Source organism: Typopeltis vanoorti, chromosome 8 (genome assembly GCF_054136105.1).
Source record: "Typopeltis vanoorti isolate ZY-2024b chromosome 8, IOZ_Tvanoo_1.0, whole genome shotgun sequence".
Lineage (NCBI taxonomy): Eukaryota > Metazoa > Arthropoda > Arachnida > Uropygi > Thelyphonidae > Typopeltis > Typopeltis vanoorti.
Window position 1 is genome coordinate 97,849,792 of NC_143556.1, and position 21,375 is coordinate 97,871,166.

The window sequence follows — 21,375 nt, forward strand, 5'->3', positions numbered from 1 at the left end:
TGAGAACTTTTCAGACCACCCTCATAAGTCTAGACTCCAGGGGAACATAAAAGAGATGTCGCATATGGTAGAATCAAAGCAAATGCTCTGTCGAATTATGTCCTGATTTCTGCTGATGCTAACGATGAAAACTCTATTATTCGTTTAGTCATATCGGAAAAATCAGAAAATATCTTTCAATGCTCTGATGTACTGGAAATAATTGCAGAATCTGAAGCCCTCCTTCCAGTACATCTCCACACTAACCCTCAGCTATAATCTCTCAGATTGTCATTATGCAGCAATACAACTTTGGTGTTCATGAGACCTTAAATGCATGTGTATACCCTACAGTGAAGAGATACAGAGAACAGCTTTAGATGCTTTAATGTACAGATTTTCTTTTCTCTTGCGATGTTTTTTTGTAGTTTCCTCATGTTATGTACCTGAAGAAGTCTTCTATGAAGACGAAACTAGTTGTGGAGTTTATAAAAAAAAATATACACATACATATATATACATACAGTGGTACCTTGGTTTGCGAGCATAATTTGTTCTGGAAACGTGCTCGCAATCCAAAGCACTTGTATATCAAAGCGAATTTCCCCATAAGAAATAATAGAAACTCAGATGATTCGTTCCAAAACTCAAGAATATTCATATAAAAATTATTACTGTAATACAAAATACATAAAGTAATCGAATTTATTAATTACAGTAAATACAATTAATTGTACTGGGTAGGACGACTTTCATTGTCACTAACAGAATCACTGCTATCTGTTGACTTTTTCTTTTTGTGCGACTTTAACAAGGAACCTATCCAATGACACTTGCATTTGCCTCTTTTTGAGGATTTCACGGAACAATGGTACCTTGGTTTGTGAGCATAATTTGTCCCGGAAACGTGCTTGTAATCCAAAGCATTCGTATATCAAAGCGAATTTCCCCATAAGAAATAATAGAAACTCAGATGATTCGTTCCAAAACTCAAAAATATTCATATAAAAATGATTACTGTAATACAAAATACATAAAGTAATCGAATTTATTAATTACATTACAATTACATATTACAGTAAATATAATTAATTGTATTGGGTAGGACGACTTTCATTGTCACTAACAGAATCACTGCTATCTGTTGACTCTTTTTCTTTTTGTGCGACTTTAACAAGGAACCTATCCAATGACAATTGCTTTTGCCTCTTTTTGAGGATTTCATGGAAATATGACATTGCAATGTCATATTTCATTGTCTGTTCACAATGTCATTCATCGCTCGCACTGCCATAGCCTTACTTGGGTGGTGCTTTCTACAAAATTTTGCACTGTTTCCCACATTTTACACACCTCCCTAATCTCATTTGAAGAGAAGGATGTCTCCATCTTTTTCTCCTCCTCCTCAGACCAGATCTCCTCCATAACCTCTTGATGTTGCTCGCGATGCAGATCCATCAGTTCGTCAGTGGCAAACTCCTGGCCATGTTCCTCCACCAGCTCTTGAATGTCGTCCTCATTCACCTCCAGTCCCATGGTTTTCCACATGGACACAATTTCATTGACAACTGGCAGCTCCTGTTCATGAGCAAACCCCTTGACACAATCAGACCACAGTTTTCTCCAAGCAGAATTAAGGGTTCTCTTGGTGACCACATCCCAGGCTTTATCGATGATCTTGACACAGTTTACGATGTGGAAATGATTTTTCCAAAACTCTCGGAGGGTAAGGTTAGTTCCTTCGGTCACCTCGAAGCATCGCTGAAATAGTGCCGTGGTGTAAAGCTTTTTAAAGTTCGAAATGACCTGCTGATCCACGGGCTGGAGTAACGGAGTAGTGTTGGGAGGAAGGAACTTGACCTTAATGAACTCAAATTCTTCCAGTAAGTCGTCCTCAAGGCCTGGAGGATGAGTAGGAGCATTATCGATAACCAGCAAGACTTTGAGTGGCAATTTTTTTTCTAAAAGGTATTTCTTCACCACAGGACCGAAGACCTTGTTAATCCACTCAACGAACAAGGTACGAGTGACCCAAGCCTTGCTGCTGGACCTCCACATAACATTTAACTGGCTCTTCTGCACCTTGCATTTCTTGAAGGCTCATGGATTCTTAGAATGATACATGAGCAGGGGATTGACTTCGAAATCACCGCTTGCATTAGCACACTCATTAGGGCTTGTGACCAAGCATTGCATTCTCTTCTGCTGCAATGTAGGTCCTCTTTGGCATCTTTTTCTAAAAAAGCCCATTGTCTCATTGCAATTAAAAACTTGCTGCGGCAGGTAACACTCAGAAACCATGAGCTTCCGAAACTCGGCAACGAACGGCACAGCTGCCTTTGCGTTGGAACTCGCAGCCTCTCCGTGCCTCACAACACTATGGATGCCACTTCTCCTCTTAAAGTTATCAAACCATCTCCTGCTCACCTCGAAGCCTTCTTCGTTTTCTGTAGACATACATGGCAGTTTATTTATGAGGTCGGCGTGCAAGGCCTTTGCCTTCTCGCAGATCAAGTTTTTGGTCACAGTATCACTTGCTAGTTGCTTCTCGTTTATCCACACCAAAAGCAACTTTTCTACATCTTCCAGGATACATGGCCGTTGCTTTGATACTCTCGTGACTCCTTTTGCTACATCTAGCTCCCCCCCCCAGTTCTTCTTTCTTCTTTAAAACTGTGCAAATCGTTGATGTAGATTTCTCATAAAATCTTACGATGGCGGCCACTTACATACCTTGTTCGTGCTTCCCGATGATTTCCTTCTTAACTTCCACCGTAATCATCTCCTTCTTCGTACCGCCTTCCTTTTCAACCCTTTTCTTCATTGGGGCCATTGTCGTAGTATAGTTAATAAAGAACACTCACTACATTTGGACACAAAATAAAAAAAAATGCTTTACGCACACACATGTGGTCACAACGCTAGCACGAATGTTGACTATACGAATGAGGTATGCCGACTGAGACCGTGCATGCAAGACAATTACCCACAATCCCGAGCGGCTTGTGATCACGTGGCGCCTGGCAGACAAAGCGTATAGGTAATACAGTACTCTTATTGCAAGACGTCGCTCGTTTATCAAGTTAAAATTTATTAAAAATTTCTGCTTGTCTTGCGAAACACTCGCAGACCAAGTTACTCACAATCCAAGGTACCACTGTATATATATTATTAGCAAGCAGATTAACTCAATTTCTAGACATGTTAACTATTACCTAATGATTGAACTCTGGAGATCATAAGAAAACAAGTAAATTTAATATATCCACACAACTAGTTTCGTCGGGATGCCAACTTCATGCTGTGATAACATAAAAGCAAATAAGACCGTAAAAACATTGCACTTCTACAACAACAGATCATTAAAATGCTGTAGTTATGTTTGAATTGCAGTCCAAGCTACAGCTCTAGTGCTATGCATATGTGAGTGTAAGACTTCTCGTGTTCGCCAATACTGAATAACAGAGCTACGAGAGTCTGGCAAACTTAGCTATATATATATATATATATATATATATATATATAGTTAGATAGATAAATTGGAGAAAGTGCAAAGGAGAGTGTTAAAAATGATATCTGGATTGTGGAATACTAATTGTGAACACAGATTGAGAATTTGTAGATTGCAGTCACTAGCAAACAGAAGAAAGAGGGGTGATATGAACTACAAAGTTCTGAAAGGGTCATACAGGATTTCAGTTGATGGAATTTTTCAATTTATGGAGGATGGAGAAAAGACAAGAGGGCATCCTTGGAAGCTGAGAATGAATGCTGCCAAGAAGGGGGTACAGGCTAGATTTTTTTCTCATACGGTGGTGCATGATTGGAATGGATTGCCAATGGATGTAGTGAGTGCAAGCAGTGTGAATGAATTCAAGAATAAGTATGATAGCTGGTGTGTGTAGTATGTGGCCTTCTTCGATGAGTCTCTGCCTCCCTGGAGGTCTCTCTTAATAATCATAATAATATATATATATGTATGTAATGCTAAATAGCAAATGAAAAACCTTCAGGAAATTTTAATTGAATCTTTATCAAGATACAGATTAGAAAGAAACCTAATTTTCATGAGAAGAAAATATTAACATCCTTTAAATCTTGTATTATCATCTAGCAGCATGTTAGTAACTTCGACAGCATTAATTTAAAACACTAATTAAATCACTTGAAAAAATGGAAGTGATAAATCAATGTACCTTCCACCCCTGACACATTTCACAACTTCAGATATTTTATATTCAAGCTGCATTATACACTGCTTATGTTGCACTTCAGGCAGTAATGACATATATAATGTTCCTTCCAAATCAGGTGAGCTTATTTTTACAAATTCATCAATATTTATAGAATACTAGTTTCAATATTTTGGGAGAATGTTTTTTTGTGTAAAGATAGTGCTTGGGAACTGTTTCATTGGCACAGAAAATCACAAAAGCAATGATACCTCATTTAAAAAATCCGTGTAAAGTATATTTTCTATGAATAAGCTGAATTTTACCCTCATAAGAATCATTCCACAGACCACTCATCATCTTGTCCTTGCTTGTGAATCTCCTTTACTACTTCCTCATTCCCCCCCCCCCTCCCAAGAAATCCAGATGACCAGTCATGAGCACAGTAATGACGTTGATACAATATATACATTCAGATATCTTCCCGTGAGTGAGCCTTTCTGTAGAACGAAAAACTTAAATACAGATCTTTGTTATATTCCCATGACTTTATATATATATATATATATATATATATATATATATATATAAATATATATAATAATAATACAATTTCAAACAGAGGTTAAACTGGTTATCCTTAAGCTGTATAAGGAAGTTGTAAGCACTATCTGCAATGATTAATAGTGAAGAAAGTCAATGGAAGAAAATCATGATGCTCCTAAAACGTTAACAGCACAGAAGAAAAAGTTAATCGGAATCGCAATGAAAAGTTCCAAGTACCAGACAGTGACAAATGAGTGTAGAAAATACATTAAGATAAACTGGATGTACAAACCAATGATAGAAGGTTAATACTGAAAAGATGAATTACATAAAATTTTGGATTTTGAAAGAACTGTAAAAAAATCTGATATATACATAAGCAAATATCTGTTGGATTTCTGCTCAGACCGAACCCATAAAGAGGATGACGACCGTTGAAACCTGCTGGGAGACTGTTTCTTGTTGTCGGTGGTTATCTTTATACAGGAATTTGTTGATAATGTTTAGAGGATATCTGTTCTGTCTGAACCTCGTCTTCGTCTGAGACAAATTTGCGAACTCTATTTCCCAACATGTGGATGATGCTATGTTTATGTGACCTATGATGGTTTGAAGAATAATGTAGATATCATCCAGTATCTGTAGGCCAGTTTGAAATTGTTATCTTGTCTCTTTAGCAGTTTAAGAAGTGCAGTTGTTTGTTATTTTCCACTTCCAGGGTAAATTTGATCTTGTTGTGGAGTGAGTTGATTCTATCAACAAACATATGCAAGTTTTCTATGCTTTCTTGCCATATGATGAAGATATCATCTACATATCTCCACCATATTAACGGTTTAGGAGTAATATTGGTGAAGATTCCATTTTCAAATTTCTCCATGAAAAGGTCTGCACATGGTGGTGACAGAGGGCTGCTCATGGCTAGGCCTTCTAATTGTTGGTACACCTTGTTGCTTACCTTCAAGAAATTTGATTTTAGGCAGTGCCCAAACATCAGTGTAATATCTACAGGAAAGAGATCTTTGATAATGTCAATGACTTCTTCTATTGGTACATTTGTAAATAAGGATACTACATCCAGACTGGCCATTATGTCTGTTTTTGTTGGTTTCACATTCTTCAGTTGTTCAACAAATTGTTGAGAATTTTTAATATAGGATTCTGTTTGTCTGATTTTGCCTTTTAGTAAGTTTGTAAGATGTTTAGCTAAAAGGTATTTTGGGGAGGACCTGCCATCAACAATCAGATGAAGTGGGACTTCTTCTTTATGTACTTTAGGTACACTATAAAGTATAGGAGTAATGGGATGCAAGGATTTAATTTTTCTTTTCAATTCCTCAGGCATCAAGTACTCATATTGCAGATCAGAAGGTTTGTCTCATAACGATTCATCATGGTAGGATCTTTGTTGAGATTTTATACGTGGAACTGTCTGATAATAAATTGTTTATCTTCTTGATAAACAATTTATGTTTGTTGATAGAATCAACTCACTCCACAACGAAAACAAATTAATCCTAGAAGTGGAAAATAACAAGCAACTGCACTTCTTAGACACTGGACGATATCTACATTATTCTTCAAACTATCATAGGTCACATAAACATAGCATCATCCACATGTTGGGAAATAGAGTAAGCAAATTCGTCTCATATGAAGACGAGGTTCAGACAGAACTGTCTCAAATTGTTACAACACTATTGCAAAATGGATATCCTCTAAACATTATCAACAAATTCCTGTATAAAGATAACCATCGACAACAAGAAACAGTCTCCCAGCAGGTTTTAACGGTCGTCATCCTCTTTATGGGTTCGGTTTCCACCAATATAGCGAGATTGTTAAAAGCTCATAACATCAGAGTTGTATTTAAACCAACTACTAGCATTAGACAGGTGTTAAGATCTGAAAGTATCAACTTAGCTACCTAATAGTTAATAACGGTTTTGTATTCTTTATACTTTGTGCATTTATCATTTTTTGTGTTTACCGTTCAAGCCTTGAGAAAGCTAGGCAGTTGCTAGCGAAAACTGGTAGGCGTTATTATATGAACATATATAGTAATTAAAAAAACCTATGGTCACATAAACAATAATAAGTCTTATATTTTAATATTGTTTATTATCGATAAAATTATACATTTTAGTATAATTTAAAATTACTTAAAAAATCTGAGGTCATAATTGTCAATAATCCCAATAATGTTCTAAAATAAAAACTATAACAAATGTTATGTCTTTAATTGTAATGTCCAAATATTTAAAGAGACAGAATAAATACGATAAGCACTACGAACACTCTACTACTGGCGCAAACTGCATATAAACAACAGTGGAGCTGCTCAATGGACAGTGCTGCATTATGCTAATAGCTCGCATCTCACTATGATGTGCATATGCTTGCGTGCATAGCAATACAACACTGTGGTAAACACAGTGCTGCTAGCGTCCTTCGCCCTCCTAAGTGTAACAAGATGGATTTTTATTATTTTTTATACAAAATAAGAAAATTTTAATCATTGTTGATGATAAATAAAATATTACAAGCAAATATAAAATAATTAATAAATATATTTATATATCAAGAAAAATTGGGGGTGCTGCAGTTCCGCAGTTCCTATGCACGAGCCGCCACTGCTTACCGCTTTTAATTGCATACATCTTGGCTCTGATCAAGTATTTTGTCAAATGTTCATCATCTTTATCTTCAAGACTTGCTCAGGTATGTTAATTTATTTTTCAATAAAAATCCTATAAGTTTAACTTCTTAGCCTAGTGGTTAAAGGGTCTGCTCCTTCACCAAATTAACTTTTTCTTCCTTACTGTATATTTCTATGCTTAGAAAGGTGATAATGTTATGATTACAGCATACATGCCTCTACAATATAAAGGTTATATATGTATACAATAAAATGTGAGTTGATTTAATAATTTTTCTCCCCAAATATCATATAACTGGCCAAACTTGACATTTACAACTTTTTTCTTTCACATTCAGAGCCATTTTTTAACCAGATTTATTTTCTGAATTTAATAAGAAAATTATAGTACTTTAACAAAAGAGGTATGAAATGTTGCACTTTTTTTTGGGGGGGGGGGGGGGGATTAAATGTACATTCAACTCACTGAATTTGCAAATGTGAATTTATGTACTGCTAATGAATCCTAATTCTACATTTGAGGAGTAGAGTTCACTTTACTCCTCAAATGTAAGGGATGTTTTTTTCCCAAAAATCTGACTTAGAGAAAAAAAAAAAATTCTTATTTCGTTTTCCTACAGTCATTGAAACAGAGCCTCCGAAGCTCAGTCAATATAAAGGAAGCCCTTTAGTCAGAAAGACCTGGGTTCAATTACTGTCCAAGACAGGGGGGGAAACTTTATCTGGTCTCTTTCAACTGAAGATGAGTGCCGATCTCATAATACGGTGGTAGGTTGTTGTTTTTTTTTACATGGAAACTCGAGTTTTTTGTCCCAAGAACAGGGAAACCTGCCCAATGAGCATATCTGGATCTACAGTCATAAAATACATATTTAATCCCTCATTAGGAGGGCTCAATCCATCCTAAGGGTTAGAGAAAGCCCATACTAAATAAATAAGTCACTGAAATTAATCAAACATTATGTACAAAATCAGAACAGAACAAAGCAATCACTGTGACTTTCCTGAAATAATCAGGTTCCTTTTTTTTTTTTTAATATCATTTAACAAAGAAAATTCAAAATACTGTAATGGGATATTATACATATTTGTATATCAAAAATCTCCTCTGCCATATCAACAGGTCTGCATTTCGAAATGCAGACTTTACATAAAAAGGCAACAAGGTGTCAATAAAAGCTGTCCCAAATGCTGCAGTTATACATGATAAAAATTAGACATTATATCGAGCAATGCATAGTCTGTATATTGATTGAGCTGTAAGTCAGCAGTTATAATCGATGGAGGTACAGGAAGATGGTTTGATGTTAAATCAGGTAAGAGACAAGAGTGCCCATTATCTCCACTGCTATTCATCTATATGAATCAAAATTATGAAGGAAACTGGCATTAAACTTGATATCAGAATTGGAAATGTTAAATCTCAGCTCTCCACTTCATGCAGATGATGTTATACTCCTAAACATATTTTGAGAACAAGTCTGCAGGATTCCCTCACTAAACTGAATAACTGCTGCACCAAATATGATATGAAAATTAGGAATTAAAGGACATGGACAATGAAAAAGAAGCTCACAAACAGGAAACATTAGTGCATCTTGAATGGAGACCTACAGAAGTAAAACATTTCAGCTATTTAGTCACAATTTTTAGTGAATATAACAATCGATGGTATAGTAAATAAATTTATATAGAATAAGAGAGAAATTAGCCAAAAACGCTGCATACAAGATGATGATGTTCAAACCAATTTCAACATATGAGTCTGAGGGGTGGGCTAGAAATAAAAGATTGGATACCGCAGGTATGAGTTTTCAGAAAGATCAAGGAAATGAACAGATGGTATCATCAGCAGTATCATATCAAAAACGATGATATTAAGAAAGGAGTAGACATTGTTAGCATTCAGGAATATGTCTATCTATCTATCTATCTATGTTCACTGTGCATCTACAGATGCCATATGGTCACTCCGATGCTCGGTGATGTTCTACACCAGGCCTCGCCATGTAGTCCTGTTGTTTGCTTTTCTGGCAGCCTCAACTCTCTGAAGATCAGTCACTCCACACACACCATCCATCAATCTCATTGATGGTCTACCCCTGCCTCTTTTTCCAGGAACTTTACCTTCTATTACTGTGCTGAGAAGTCCTCCTTCCATCCTTTCTATGTGTCCAAAATATTTTAACTTTCTTCTGTCAATATCCTTAAGGAGCGTTAAAGTTCTACTAATCTTTTCTAACACCCATTCATTTGTACGCCTTTCAGTATATGATATCCTCAACAGCCTTCCGTAATACAACATCTCAAAAGCAGATATCCGTTTCTTATCTGACTTCGTTAGGTTCCAAGTCTTGCATCCATAAGTCGCTGTTGGAAAAACAACTGCATCTAAAATCCTCAACTTTGTTCCCATGGAGATAGATCCATCCTTCCAGATTTTAGACAGGTCTCTGACTGTTGTTTTAGCTATTCCTAACCTTTTTCTGACATCTTCTGAACAGCAATTCTTCACATTAATAATGGATCCCAGGTACTCAAACTTGCTGACTTCCTCAATTCTTTCTCAATTAAGGTACACTTGTTTCTCAAGAGCTTCTGTGTTTGTTTTTCCTTTTAGAACCATGATCTTTGTCTTGCTAGAATTGAGTTGAAGTCCTCTGTTATTACTGATCTTGTTAACTTTGTCAAATTAGTCCTAGTTCTTCCATGTCATTACAAAGGAGTACTGTATCAGCATACCTCAGATTACCAATCAATCTACCTCCTATCCTAATTCCTGTCATGAGCTCATCCAATGCTTCATGCATGATGTCCTCTGCATATATACTAAACAAGTGAGGAGAAAGTAAACATCCTTGTCTAACTCCTTTTCCAACTTGAAGCCAGTCAGTCACTCCAACACCTGTTGTTACTGTGGCTTCTTGCTTCTTATACAAGTTGGCTATCAACCTGATAGTGTGTTGAGGAAAACCCATTCTTTTCATTACTTCCCTCATCTCAGGTGGTATAGTCACTCAAACAGAACTGGAAAGAGAAGGTTAGCCAAATAAGTGTTTTTTTTTTCCAGAATGGTAAGAAAAAGACACAGAGGAAGACCAAGATAAAAATGGATTGATAAAGTAAGAAGTGCCTTAGAAAAAAGAAATAAAAGATCTGATAATATTCAAGTTTTAACATATAACAGATTAATGTAGAGGAAAATTGTTGATAGAAAGCTGTAATGAGTAACCTTCCATGTTGTACATCATAATATATCCTGTACACTCTCTTGAGGTACATATCAGGTAATTACTGTTCACCCCAGAGTTTCAAAGGATTAGTAAAGGTTTTCTTAAGAACAAAAGTTTACCTTTCTTTCTTTTGGTAAAATCCTATCGTTAAGAAGAAAAGGACTTACTTCTTTTATAAATTAATATTGGTTACTTATTCAAACATCCTAAAACCGAGTATACCATTTTTTCCCTCTATATAAATGTCATATACACTAATGTAAAGATGCCAAGAAATTATATTCGTCTAATCCTTTATCCAGTGTAAGCAAATAAAATTTACGTGTGAAGTAACTTCACAACAGGGCAACTCATAAATAGAGGTTAATGACTTCAGATCACTTGCCTTAGTATCCCATAATACAAAGCACATATCCTTATGGACATGTATTATGGGAAAGGGATTTCCCATTATATGGGAAAGGTCTGCCTAGACCGGTTTCGACCTTTAATGAAGCCTCATCATGTTTATTCTTAGTAATAAATCAAACAGTATATATATATATATTTTTTACTTTGTCAAATGCTTTTTCATAATCTTTGAACAAAAGATGAGTATCTAAATTAAGTTCTCTTCTTTTTTTTCTATAATTAGTTTCAAACAAAAAGCTGCATACATCATAGAATGACTTTTTCTAAATCCATTCTCACATTTTAATAATATTTTTTTACTGTATATTTTCAATTTTTCATTAAGTATTCTACCATATATTTTGTAGCATGTATTCAATAAATTAATACCTCTGTAATTGGCAGGTTTCATTTTATCCCCTTTTTAAATATATATATTACTAGTATAGTATTACTATACTTGTATTCCATTTTATTGGTATTTGTCCATTTGTATAAATTTTATACTTACACTTGGATAAAAGATTAAACCAAGAATATAACTTCTTGGCATCTTTAATTTATAGTATAACCAAGTGGAAAAGCTTTCAATACACTAATGTAATACTAGCATATTACTACAGTGAGAGCTGAACAAACAGATTACATAAATTGTGAATCGTGTGCATGTATGCAATCACAAAGAAGTGGTAGGTGTCAATACACATAAAGTAACCCATATATATCAATACTTATTCATGATCGTCACTCGGTGGAACCGTAAGATATCAAAACACTTCACATAAGAGTGAACTGAACTTTTGGTGTTAGTATAACCAAATCCTGTATTGTTATATTATAAACTTCATATAATAATTAAACGTATAAGTAGAAAACAGCTTTTGAATATAAGAATGCTTACTTGGTTTCAGTATTTTCTAAAACTGACTGGTCATTGCGTTCTGCACCTTCAGGAACTTCTTCAGCAGGCAATGTAGGAGGTAAACTAAAAACAAAATGTTTGTTGTTTATATTTATATTTAACAAGGATAATTTTCTTTTTGGATATAAATGATATATTTGTTTGAAATAGCAAAAATATACTTGCAGCAAGAGGAGAGTATCTGCATTCCTTGCTTGGCAACTCTAATTGCCAAATGTATGTTACGAAATCATCTTAAACACGGCAGGATTGCTACTGATGGTTTTCTTACGTGAATGATACAAATTCAAAATAGTTAATACCATTGGAAATTTTATTAAAAATGCTTACTTTTTGCGGTTTCACTATAATATTCTAGTTCTTCAGTGTTCATTTTCATTTGAATTTCCATGCATATTTCCCAATTCCACTGCAGCAAAAATGTGTTTAGGAAAGTTATCATTTGTTGACTATAAATATTTTCTAACCCTTGATTTGGTAACAGTACTTAAACATCAGATAGATTTGTAACTGTTTGTGGCTAGGATTCTCATTTAAAGAAAAAAAAAAAGAAAAAGGAAAAAAAGTGATTAACTGCAAAAACAAGACCACATCTATTTGTCAGAATATCAGAGTTTTATATCTTACTACACTGGTTTTAAGATAAATAACTGTTCCAACTGAGCAATAACAGCAAGTCACCGGTAGAGATCATTGAAATCTCTGCCTGTGATATACCAGAAATATAGAGAATAAAGTAAAAAGTTCGAGAAGTTGAGCCTTAAATACAAAAAAATCACATTGCAGTTTTAGTACTGCTGAAAGGCATTTTTTTTAATATAATTTTTTTCAAACTGTGGGTTGTGTCCTGTTAGTGGGCCATGAAATCAGTTTAGTAGCTTACAAACAATATTTTAAAAAACAAATATATAATGGAAAACATCAGTTTATCTGATAGCTTTCATACTTGAACATATTCACACTAGGCAGTATCACATCCCATTTCCCTTCCCACTTGATGGTAAGTTATGTCCCTACCGTGTTGAGCAGGCACATTTTAAATATATATATGGCATGCTAGTTTCAATGTTTTTGATTAAATGTTAATTGTAAAATTAATACTATTTTAATGATAACATATAATGCCTGTGGGAGGGGAGTTGCTCATCATTATGCAGAGTTGGGTAATTTTCATTCCAATGTTTACAATTTATACACTTAGCGTTATAATAGAGCAGCTTATTCTTCTTGCATTGGCAGAACGGTGTCTATTTGGGGAGAGGATATTTATCATTATATAACAGGGGTGGCCAACTACGCATCCTTTTGGAGCCAAAATAATTCTGGTAAGATTTAGAAGAGCCGCAACGATGGTACGGGAGTGAGTGTATGCATGGTGAGGTTGTAACGAGCTGGTAAGAACTTCTTTGACTAATTACACATCTAATTTTAAGGACCTTACTAAGAAAATGGATACAAGGAAGGCCTCTACTAGTAAATAAGTAACTAAAATTATTGTGTTTTGACTTCAAAGTTATTCTAATTGTTCAAAGTAAACTTCATTTAATGTATTTCAAATTAAATTTTTTATTGTAGTAATTTTTTTTTCTTTCTCGTTTAATTTGTTCCTCTTTTTGTTTATTTTTTCCTGGTAGATTGTGAAGAGCCACATACGGCTCACGAGCCATGTCGTGGCCACCCCTGCTATATAAGAACATTTTAATTCATCTTCTGAAAGAATAGGTTTAGTGAGCAAAACTGTTCATTCCTATAAATCAGAATGAATCCTTCTAATAAATAAATAAATATATATATTCGTGTGTGTGTGTGCACACACACACACACACTGAATCGAGATGCAAAGTGTATTTTTATATACGTGGGCTGTTCAATAAGTAATGAGACTAATTTTACTGTGGCAAAACCACTCATCACAATATTAATTTCTGTGGAATAAAGAAACGTTGCTGTCTGTATTAACAAAAGAGGTTGATAGATGGAGCATACAGGCTGATGTGCCAGAGTGTCACGTAACTAAACACAAGCTTGTTTCAGTGCGCCTACGAGGTGCAACCAGTCATTGAAATGGAAGTGTCCTTGGAACAGCATTATGCGATTAAATTTTGTGTGCGTTTGCAAAAATCGGACACTTTTAACATGATACTTTCCATGATGAAACAATGTCGAGGGCAAGTGTTTTTCGCTGGCATAAAACTTTTAAGGAAGGAAGGCAAAATGTGGAAGATCTTGAACGTTAGGGAAGACCTTCAACGTCCATCACAGAGAAAATGATCAACACAGCAGCGATTATCATCAAGCACGTCAAAAGGAAGCGTCCATTGCTGAAGAATGGCTTCTTATTGCACCACGATAATGCAAGGCCACATATTGCTGGTTGTGTAGTGGACGTTTTGCAGAAGAACAACACAGATATCCTACCACACCCTTCATACAATCCTGATCTCGCACCGTGCAGTTTCTGGCTGTTTCCTCAGCTCAAGAAACCACTAAGAGGCTGTCATTTCGAAAGCATGTGTAAAAGATGCGGAGGCGGTTTTGAAAGAACTCTCAAAAAACGGACTTTCACATGTGTTTAAGAAGTGGACGCAACGTTGGGACAAATGCATCGCGTCTCACGGTAGTTACTTCGAAAAAGACCATGTAAATGATGACGATAAAAGGTAATCTGTTTTCTGTATAAATATAGTCTTATTACTAATTGAACAGTCTATGTATATATACAAACTGCCTGAAAACAAGTTTCTCTTACCAGCTGTGAGTAACATGAATTGATATTTTTTGTAACACAGACAATTAACTCTTCTCCCTCCTCCCTGCCTTACTACTTACTAAAAGGTTAGTTTGCTCATATTCTACTGTATACACTTCAGCATGTTTGCAAATTTGACAAAAATTACATTAACTTTCATTTGTCAGTTGCTTACAACATGATCATCAAGTTGTAACTTACTGTTATTCATGAGTTTAAATGCCAGAATTTTTTTTTTTTTTTTTTTTTTTTCAGGGTGAAAAAAAAAACTTGTTTTTAAAACAGGTAAACAGACTAGAGGAACTTGTTGGAAGTTTTTTCCACTTGGTTAGACTATAATAAATTTAGTTTAATCCTTTATCCAAGTGTAAGCAAACAAAGTTTGCGCCTGAAGTATCTTCAAAACTGAGGAAACTCGTGGTAAAGGTGGACCAAGCTCTCATCACTCCTTGTCTCAGTATCTCCCATAATGCAAAGCACATATCCTTGCAGATATGTATAATGCTATGCATTAAAGCAGGCCTGCACAACTTGATTGTCTTTGAGGGCCAAATCCAACTTGGACCACCTGACCAAGGGCCAGATCACTTCAGACCTTGAATCTTAGACTAGTCCACTGCAGCTAAACTTACACATTGCATTTCTTTGTTGCCACTATTTTATCAAAGTTTGGTGTCATGTTTGTGGCCATTCTTAATATGGCCTCTAAATTGATATCACTTAAAGATGAATGCTGTTTGGTTTTGTTCAAGTTCATCACCGAAAATGTTTGTTCACAAGTATATGTGCTCCCAAACATACAAAATACCTGGTAGGCAGTATCCAACAAACTTTTAAATTTATCCTGATCCAGAATAAAATAACTCTTGTAAAGTACTCCCCCTATGCTTGATCCGATAGTTTTCAGAACAGTGGAGATCAATAACTTCCATCTAGAGTTCGACAGGTAGATTTCCTGCTTCAACAGAAAATGGATCCCTCAATCACTTTTATGCAGACTTTGTCTTTATTACTCAAAGGCATTCTTTTCTGAAACTCCTCACTTAGAAGTGTTATGTGCATCTTATATTTTCCACCCACCATTAAATGATATTCTGATGGAATATTCTGTCGACAAGTTAAGAAATGTGACATATTCCCCTTAGCAAGTTGATTTTCAAACAAACTTAATTTCATTTTGAATCTTTATAAGAGCCATTAACTGCAAAACAAACTTATTTTTTCCTTGAAGCTGCAAGTTAAGGTCATTCATCAAGTGACCCAAAATTTCACACAAGAAAAATAAATATTGATTCCATTCTTCATCCATTATTTCTGAGAATTTTTCCATATCTTCTTGAGATTCCAAAAATTCAGCTAGTTCATTTTTTTAGAGCGACAAAGCATGACAAAACTTTACCGCAACTCAACCAACGTACATCAGTGTGGTATGGTAGATCCCTGTACTCGGCATCATTTTCTTCTAGAAATGCCTGAAGCATTCATGTTTCAAACCCCGAGCTCAAATATAGTTGACCAGAGCAAATACTACTTTAATCACATGATCAAACTGCAAAACCTTCGAACGTAACACCTGCTGATGAATTAGGCAGTGAAATTTTGTCAATGGTTTACCTGCATACCGTTCAATAAATGTTACGGCACCAACATTTTTTTCACAAATAGATGGAGCACCATCAGTGCAAACTGCTACTAAATTCTTGAAATTTAAGGATAGTTTTTCAGTTACACACATATTTACATTTTCTGCGATCTCCTTTCCTGTTGCTCTTCCTTTCATTGAACACAAATCAGCAAGCTCCTCTGTCACCTGAAAATTCTTATTAACGCCTCTTACATATATTAAAAGCTGTGCAGTATCTTTCACACCAGTACTTTCATCCATAGCAAGCAAATAATAGACAAATTCACTAGCCAATTTTTGCAGGTTATCTTTAAGATCCTCGGCAATATCAGCCACCATGGACTGAACAGTCATATGGGACAAACTCATATTTTCAAAATTATTTTTCTCATCAGGACACAATTCGGAAACTGCAATCATCAGCCACTTTTTTTTTTTTTTTTTTTTTTTTTTTTTTTTTTTTAATCAACTCTCCCTCAGTAAATGATTTGCCAGCACAAACTATTTCTTGTGATATTTTTAAGCTTACCTTTGTGGCAACTTCATTTGCAGATGTCACTTTTTTAAAGGCTTGTTGCTCACCACTAAGGACTTTCAATAACTTTGCTGCTTTTATTTGCTTTTCACTTGCATCCAACTGCCAGGGTTAGGATGTTTTGATTCAAAATGATGTCTCAGATTGCATTCTTTCGGCACAGCGGTAGATTCCCGGCAAACAATGCACACTATTTTGTCCTTAAACAACGTAAAAAAAAAAAAAATGTTCGTCCACTCAGGGTTAAATGCTCGATGTTCCAAATCTATTTTAAGCTTTCTATTTAAGCTCATTGTGTCGAGATTGAAAATATTAATTACAAAAAACTAATGATGAAAAACTCACAATAATGCTGGTTATGATAACAGTAATATAATATATTGCTCCAGCTACAACCAACCACTACACTGCCAAAGCCAGTCAAGGCACGGCCAACTTTGTGTAATACAATTCGTTCTCATTCGTAGACATCAAGTCGTCATCACAGAGATGTAACTTTGAATTTCCCCGCAGCGACACTAGCACTAACAAAACCTCGAAGCAATTGTAATAATTTGTGATTGCAATTGTAATAATTGTGACATTAATCGCATGAACGTAAACATGCAGAGTCTTAGTAAAAATTTAATTCAAATTGTCTAATTTCATATTCCCTCATGTGATTAATTAATTTCAACCAGGCAGACAGGCCAAAATAAATAGCATTGCAGGCCGTACGTTGTGCAGGCCTGCATCGAGGGAAGGGCCACTACCCAGACCGGTTTCGACCTTTATTGAGGTCTCATCAGTGGGACCCAGAAATGGTGATACTAAGGCAGAAGCAATGGAGAAGTCATATTTACCTATACAAGTTTCCAAAACAACGTAAAAAAAAATGTTTGTCCACTCAGGGTTAAATGCTTGATGTTCCAAATATATTTTACGCTTTCTACTAAGCTCATTTTAATAATTTATTTAATCAATAAATTATTAAATTACTCTGGATTTAGAGAAAGATGTTGGAAGTTTTTTTCCCACTTGGTTAGACTATAATAAATTTAGGTTAATCCTTTATCCAAGTGTAAGCAAAGAAAGTTTGTGCCTGAAGTATCTTCAGGACTGAGGCAACTCATGGTAAAGGTGAACCAAGCTCTATCACTCCTTGTCTCAGTATCTCCCATAATGCAAAGCACATCTCCTCGCAGACATGTATAATGCTATGCATTAAGGGAAGGGCCACTACCCAGACCGGTTTCGACCTAACCAAGTGGAAAAAAACATCCGACATCTTTCTCTAAATCCAGAGTAATTTAATAATAAGGTGGTACACCTTTTGGCAACTAGTATAGGTAAATATGACTTCATTGCTTCTGCCTTAGTATCACCACTTCTAGGTCTGGCTCCCACTAAAGAGACCTCAATAAAGGTCGAAACCGGTCTGGGTAGTGGTCCTTCCCTTAATGCATAACATTATACATGTTCGCAAGGAGATGTGCTTTGCTTTATGAGAGATACTGAGACAAGGTGTGATGAGAACTTGGTCCAGTTTTACCACGAGTTTCCTCAGTCCTGAAGATACTTCAGGCGCAAACCTTTCTGCTTACACTTGGATAAAGGATTAAATTAAATTTATTATAATCTAACCAAGTGGGAAAAAACTTCCAACATCTTGGAATCTGTATTCCAAGTAATTAAAGTAAGATTTTCAATTAAGTCTGTAAAATGGGTGGAGTTTTTTTTACATAAGATGAGGTCTTACTTTAATTAATACAGATATATTGGTCAGCTTTGACACTATCTCTTTGTTTACAAATATTCCCCTAATTGACACCTTAACACTCTTAAAAAAAGTTTTTCCTTCTGATATCTTAGAGCTCTTTTCCTTTGCCATCAACTCTGGTTATTTCTCTTGGAAGAACAAAATCTGCAAACAGATAGAGGGAACTGCGATGGGGTCCCCTCCCCTCACCAATTATTACATGGAAAATTTTGAAAAATGAGCCATTGACTCTTCCCCTCTAAAACCTTCTATCTGGCTATGATATGTAGATGATGGGTTCTCTATTTGGCCTCATGGCCCAGACACATTAGATTCCTTCCTCAGTCACCTCAACTGTCTACATCCAAGAATCCAGTTTATGATGGAAAAGGAAAATAACAATAGTTTACCGTTCCTAGACACCTTAGTAACATGCCTTCCTAATGGTAACCTTTCATTCTCTGTATATAGAAAACCTACTCCTACAGGCAGATACATACACAAACTCTCCCACCACCACCCCTCCCAGCAATATGGCATTATTAAAACTCTGACCAATAGGGCCCACAATCCTTGTTCCAATAAAACTGCCCTTTCAACCAAACTCAAACACATACACAACACCTTCCTTTCCAATGGCTATAATAATTACAGAATTAAAAAAATAATCAAGTCCTTCCCCATTCCCCGACCATCTCTTCAGAAGGACTTCAGAAATGCCATCACCATTCCTTACATATACTTCAGAAAAAATATCCATATCATTAAAAAAGTACAACCTCCATACAGCTTTTAAGCCCCATTGTACACTTGCTACCCTTATCTGCTCCACTAAAACCAGCTCCATCCTCTTTTAGTGCCTGGTGTATATAGAGTACCTTGTTCCTGTAAATGTGCCTACTTCGGACAAACAGGCAGGTCAGCATCCATCCGATTAGAAGAACACAGTTTTTACATCTGCAAACACGATTATGGTCAATCTGGCCTCACAGACCATGTTTTGGATACATCCCACAGGATCTCCTGGAAAAAAAATACCATGCTCCACCATAATAAATTCAAAAACAAAAGACTATTCTTTGAATCTGCATCTGCACTCAGGAATCAACCTAATTTAAACAAATACGGTTGCATTAAACTTCTCAAAATTTGGGAAACTTTAATTATCAGAATCCCTCTTTACATCCTAGGCCACCTGCAAATGCCCATAGAGGGCACACCACCTAGCTAGGACTTTAGTTTCACTTTGTATTGTATTTGTGTGTGTGTTGTTACAAAAAGTTTTTGTAATTCCCAAAGATGTCTCTGTGATGGAGATGAAATATTGGAAGTATTAAAATTAGTTTTAATCCTTTCTCAGTGTAATATTTCATTAAACCTCTAACGTGAATTCATCACAGCACTTAAGCCTCAACACATATAACTTAAATATTTCTAACATATCCCCTCTTTTTCTCCTATCAGCCAATCACTGCAATCCACACATCTTCAATCTATCCTGATAGAAAACATTCCACAGGCCACTCCCCCTCTGAATCCTCTCCACCACCACTTCCTCATCCCCAAGAAACCGAGGGGACCAGACTTTAGCACAGTAATCCAGAAGTGGGTATATCAAGGTCTTATAAAGAGGAATGAAAACTTCCTTATCTCTATTTGTTAATGTGTTCTTCAATAGCCAAGTAATCTTATGGGCAACCTTAGCAATATGTCCTTTAAACTACCAACACCCCTAAATCTCTAGCTTCATCTATATCCTGGAGTACAGTGCAATCAATGTGATAAATGGCTTGTAATCTATTTATCCTAAAATGCATAACTTTGCATTTCTCAACATTAAACTGACACCTGTTATATTTTGCCCATACCGAGAGGCTATTTAAATTGTCCTGCAAGCTCTCCACATCACTTTGATTAACTATTAATCTACCTAATTTCACATCATCAGCAAACAACTGAATATTTCCTTTCAAGTTATTTCTTATATCATTTATGTACAAATTAAGCAGCACACCACTAGTCACTTGTTTTTGTCTCAATTCTGCTCCTCCATATCATACTTTTTGATATCTGTCCAGCAGCCACCCTCTTATCCATTTGACCAGTGTCATATCCACCCCCATTTATTCTAATTTGTGTAACAGAGTTCCATGTGATATTCGGTCAAATGCCTTTGCAAAATCATTGCGTAGCCATTTCCTTTATCCAATTCAGCTGGTACTCTATTATAAAAAATTAGAAAATTACTAAAACATGACTGACCCTTCATACAGTATCATATTTTTATCTGCCCATTCTTGAATTTTCTTTTTGCCTAATTTTTCTAGTACTTTTACCACCACACCTGAGATATTGATTGGTCTATAATTTGCTATCGCAGTCTTAGAACCTCCCTTATGCAAAGGAATTATTTTGCCCTTTTTTCCACTGCCTTGGAACTCTACCAGAGCTGACACTTAAAATAAAGAGCCTAGTCAAAAGCATTACCAGTTCCCCATGCACATTCTCATAAAACCTCACTGATATCACATCTAATTGCATTGCACAGCTGTATTTGCATTGAGATTCTGCAATATCCTAAGAACCTCCAATTCATCCACCTTTGTTTCCCACATTAGTCTGTCACATATGTTAAAGCAGTAACCTCACTAGGATGATATACCTTTGCAAAATGGTCACTCAGTAATATCTATTTTATCCACTTCTGACACCTTGTGACCATCATCATCACTCGTTAAGGTTCTTCCTCTTACTTGCCACATAACGAAAAAACTCTGAGATTTCCTTTGGCTTGCTAGCTAGATTCTTCTCATAATCTGATTTTGCCT

The 21,375-nt window shown here is 35.6% G+C and overlaps 1 protein-coding gene across 2 annotated transcripts in view; it reads right to left on the reverse strand.

Moving 5' to 3' along the window:
* Positions 1 to 21,375, reverse strand: part of LOC150104211 (intracellular hyaluronan-binding protein 4-like) — a 168,183-nt gene that overhangs the window by 67,618 nt on the left and 79,190 nt on the right. For both annotated transcript variants that reach the window (XM_090397309.1, XM_090397308.1), the window contains exon 5: positions 11,881 to 11,964. In XM_090397309.1, the coding sequence (XP_090253435.1) occupies positions 11,881 to 11,964 (84 nt within the window). The remainder of the gene's footprint in view (positions 1 to 11,880; positions 11,965 to 21,375) is intronic.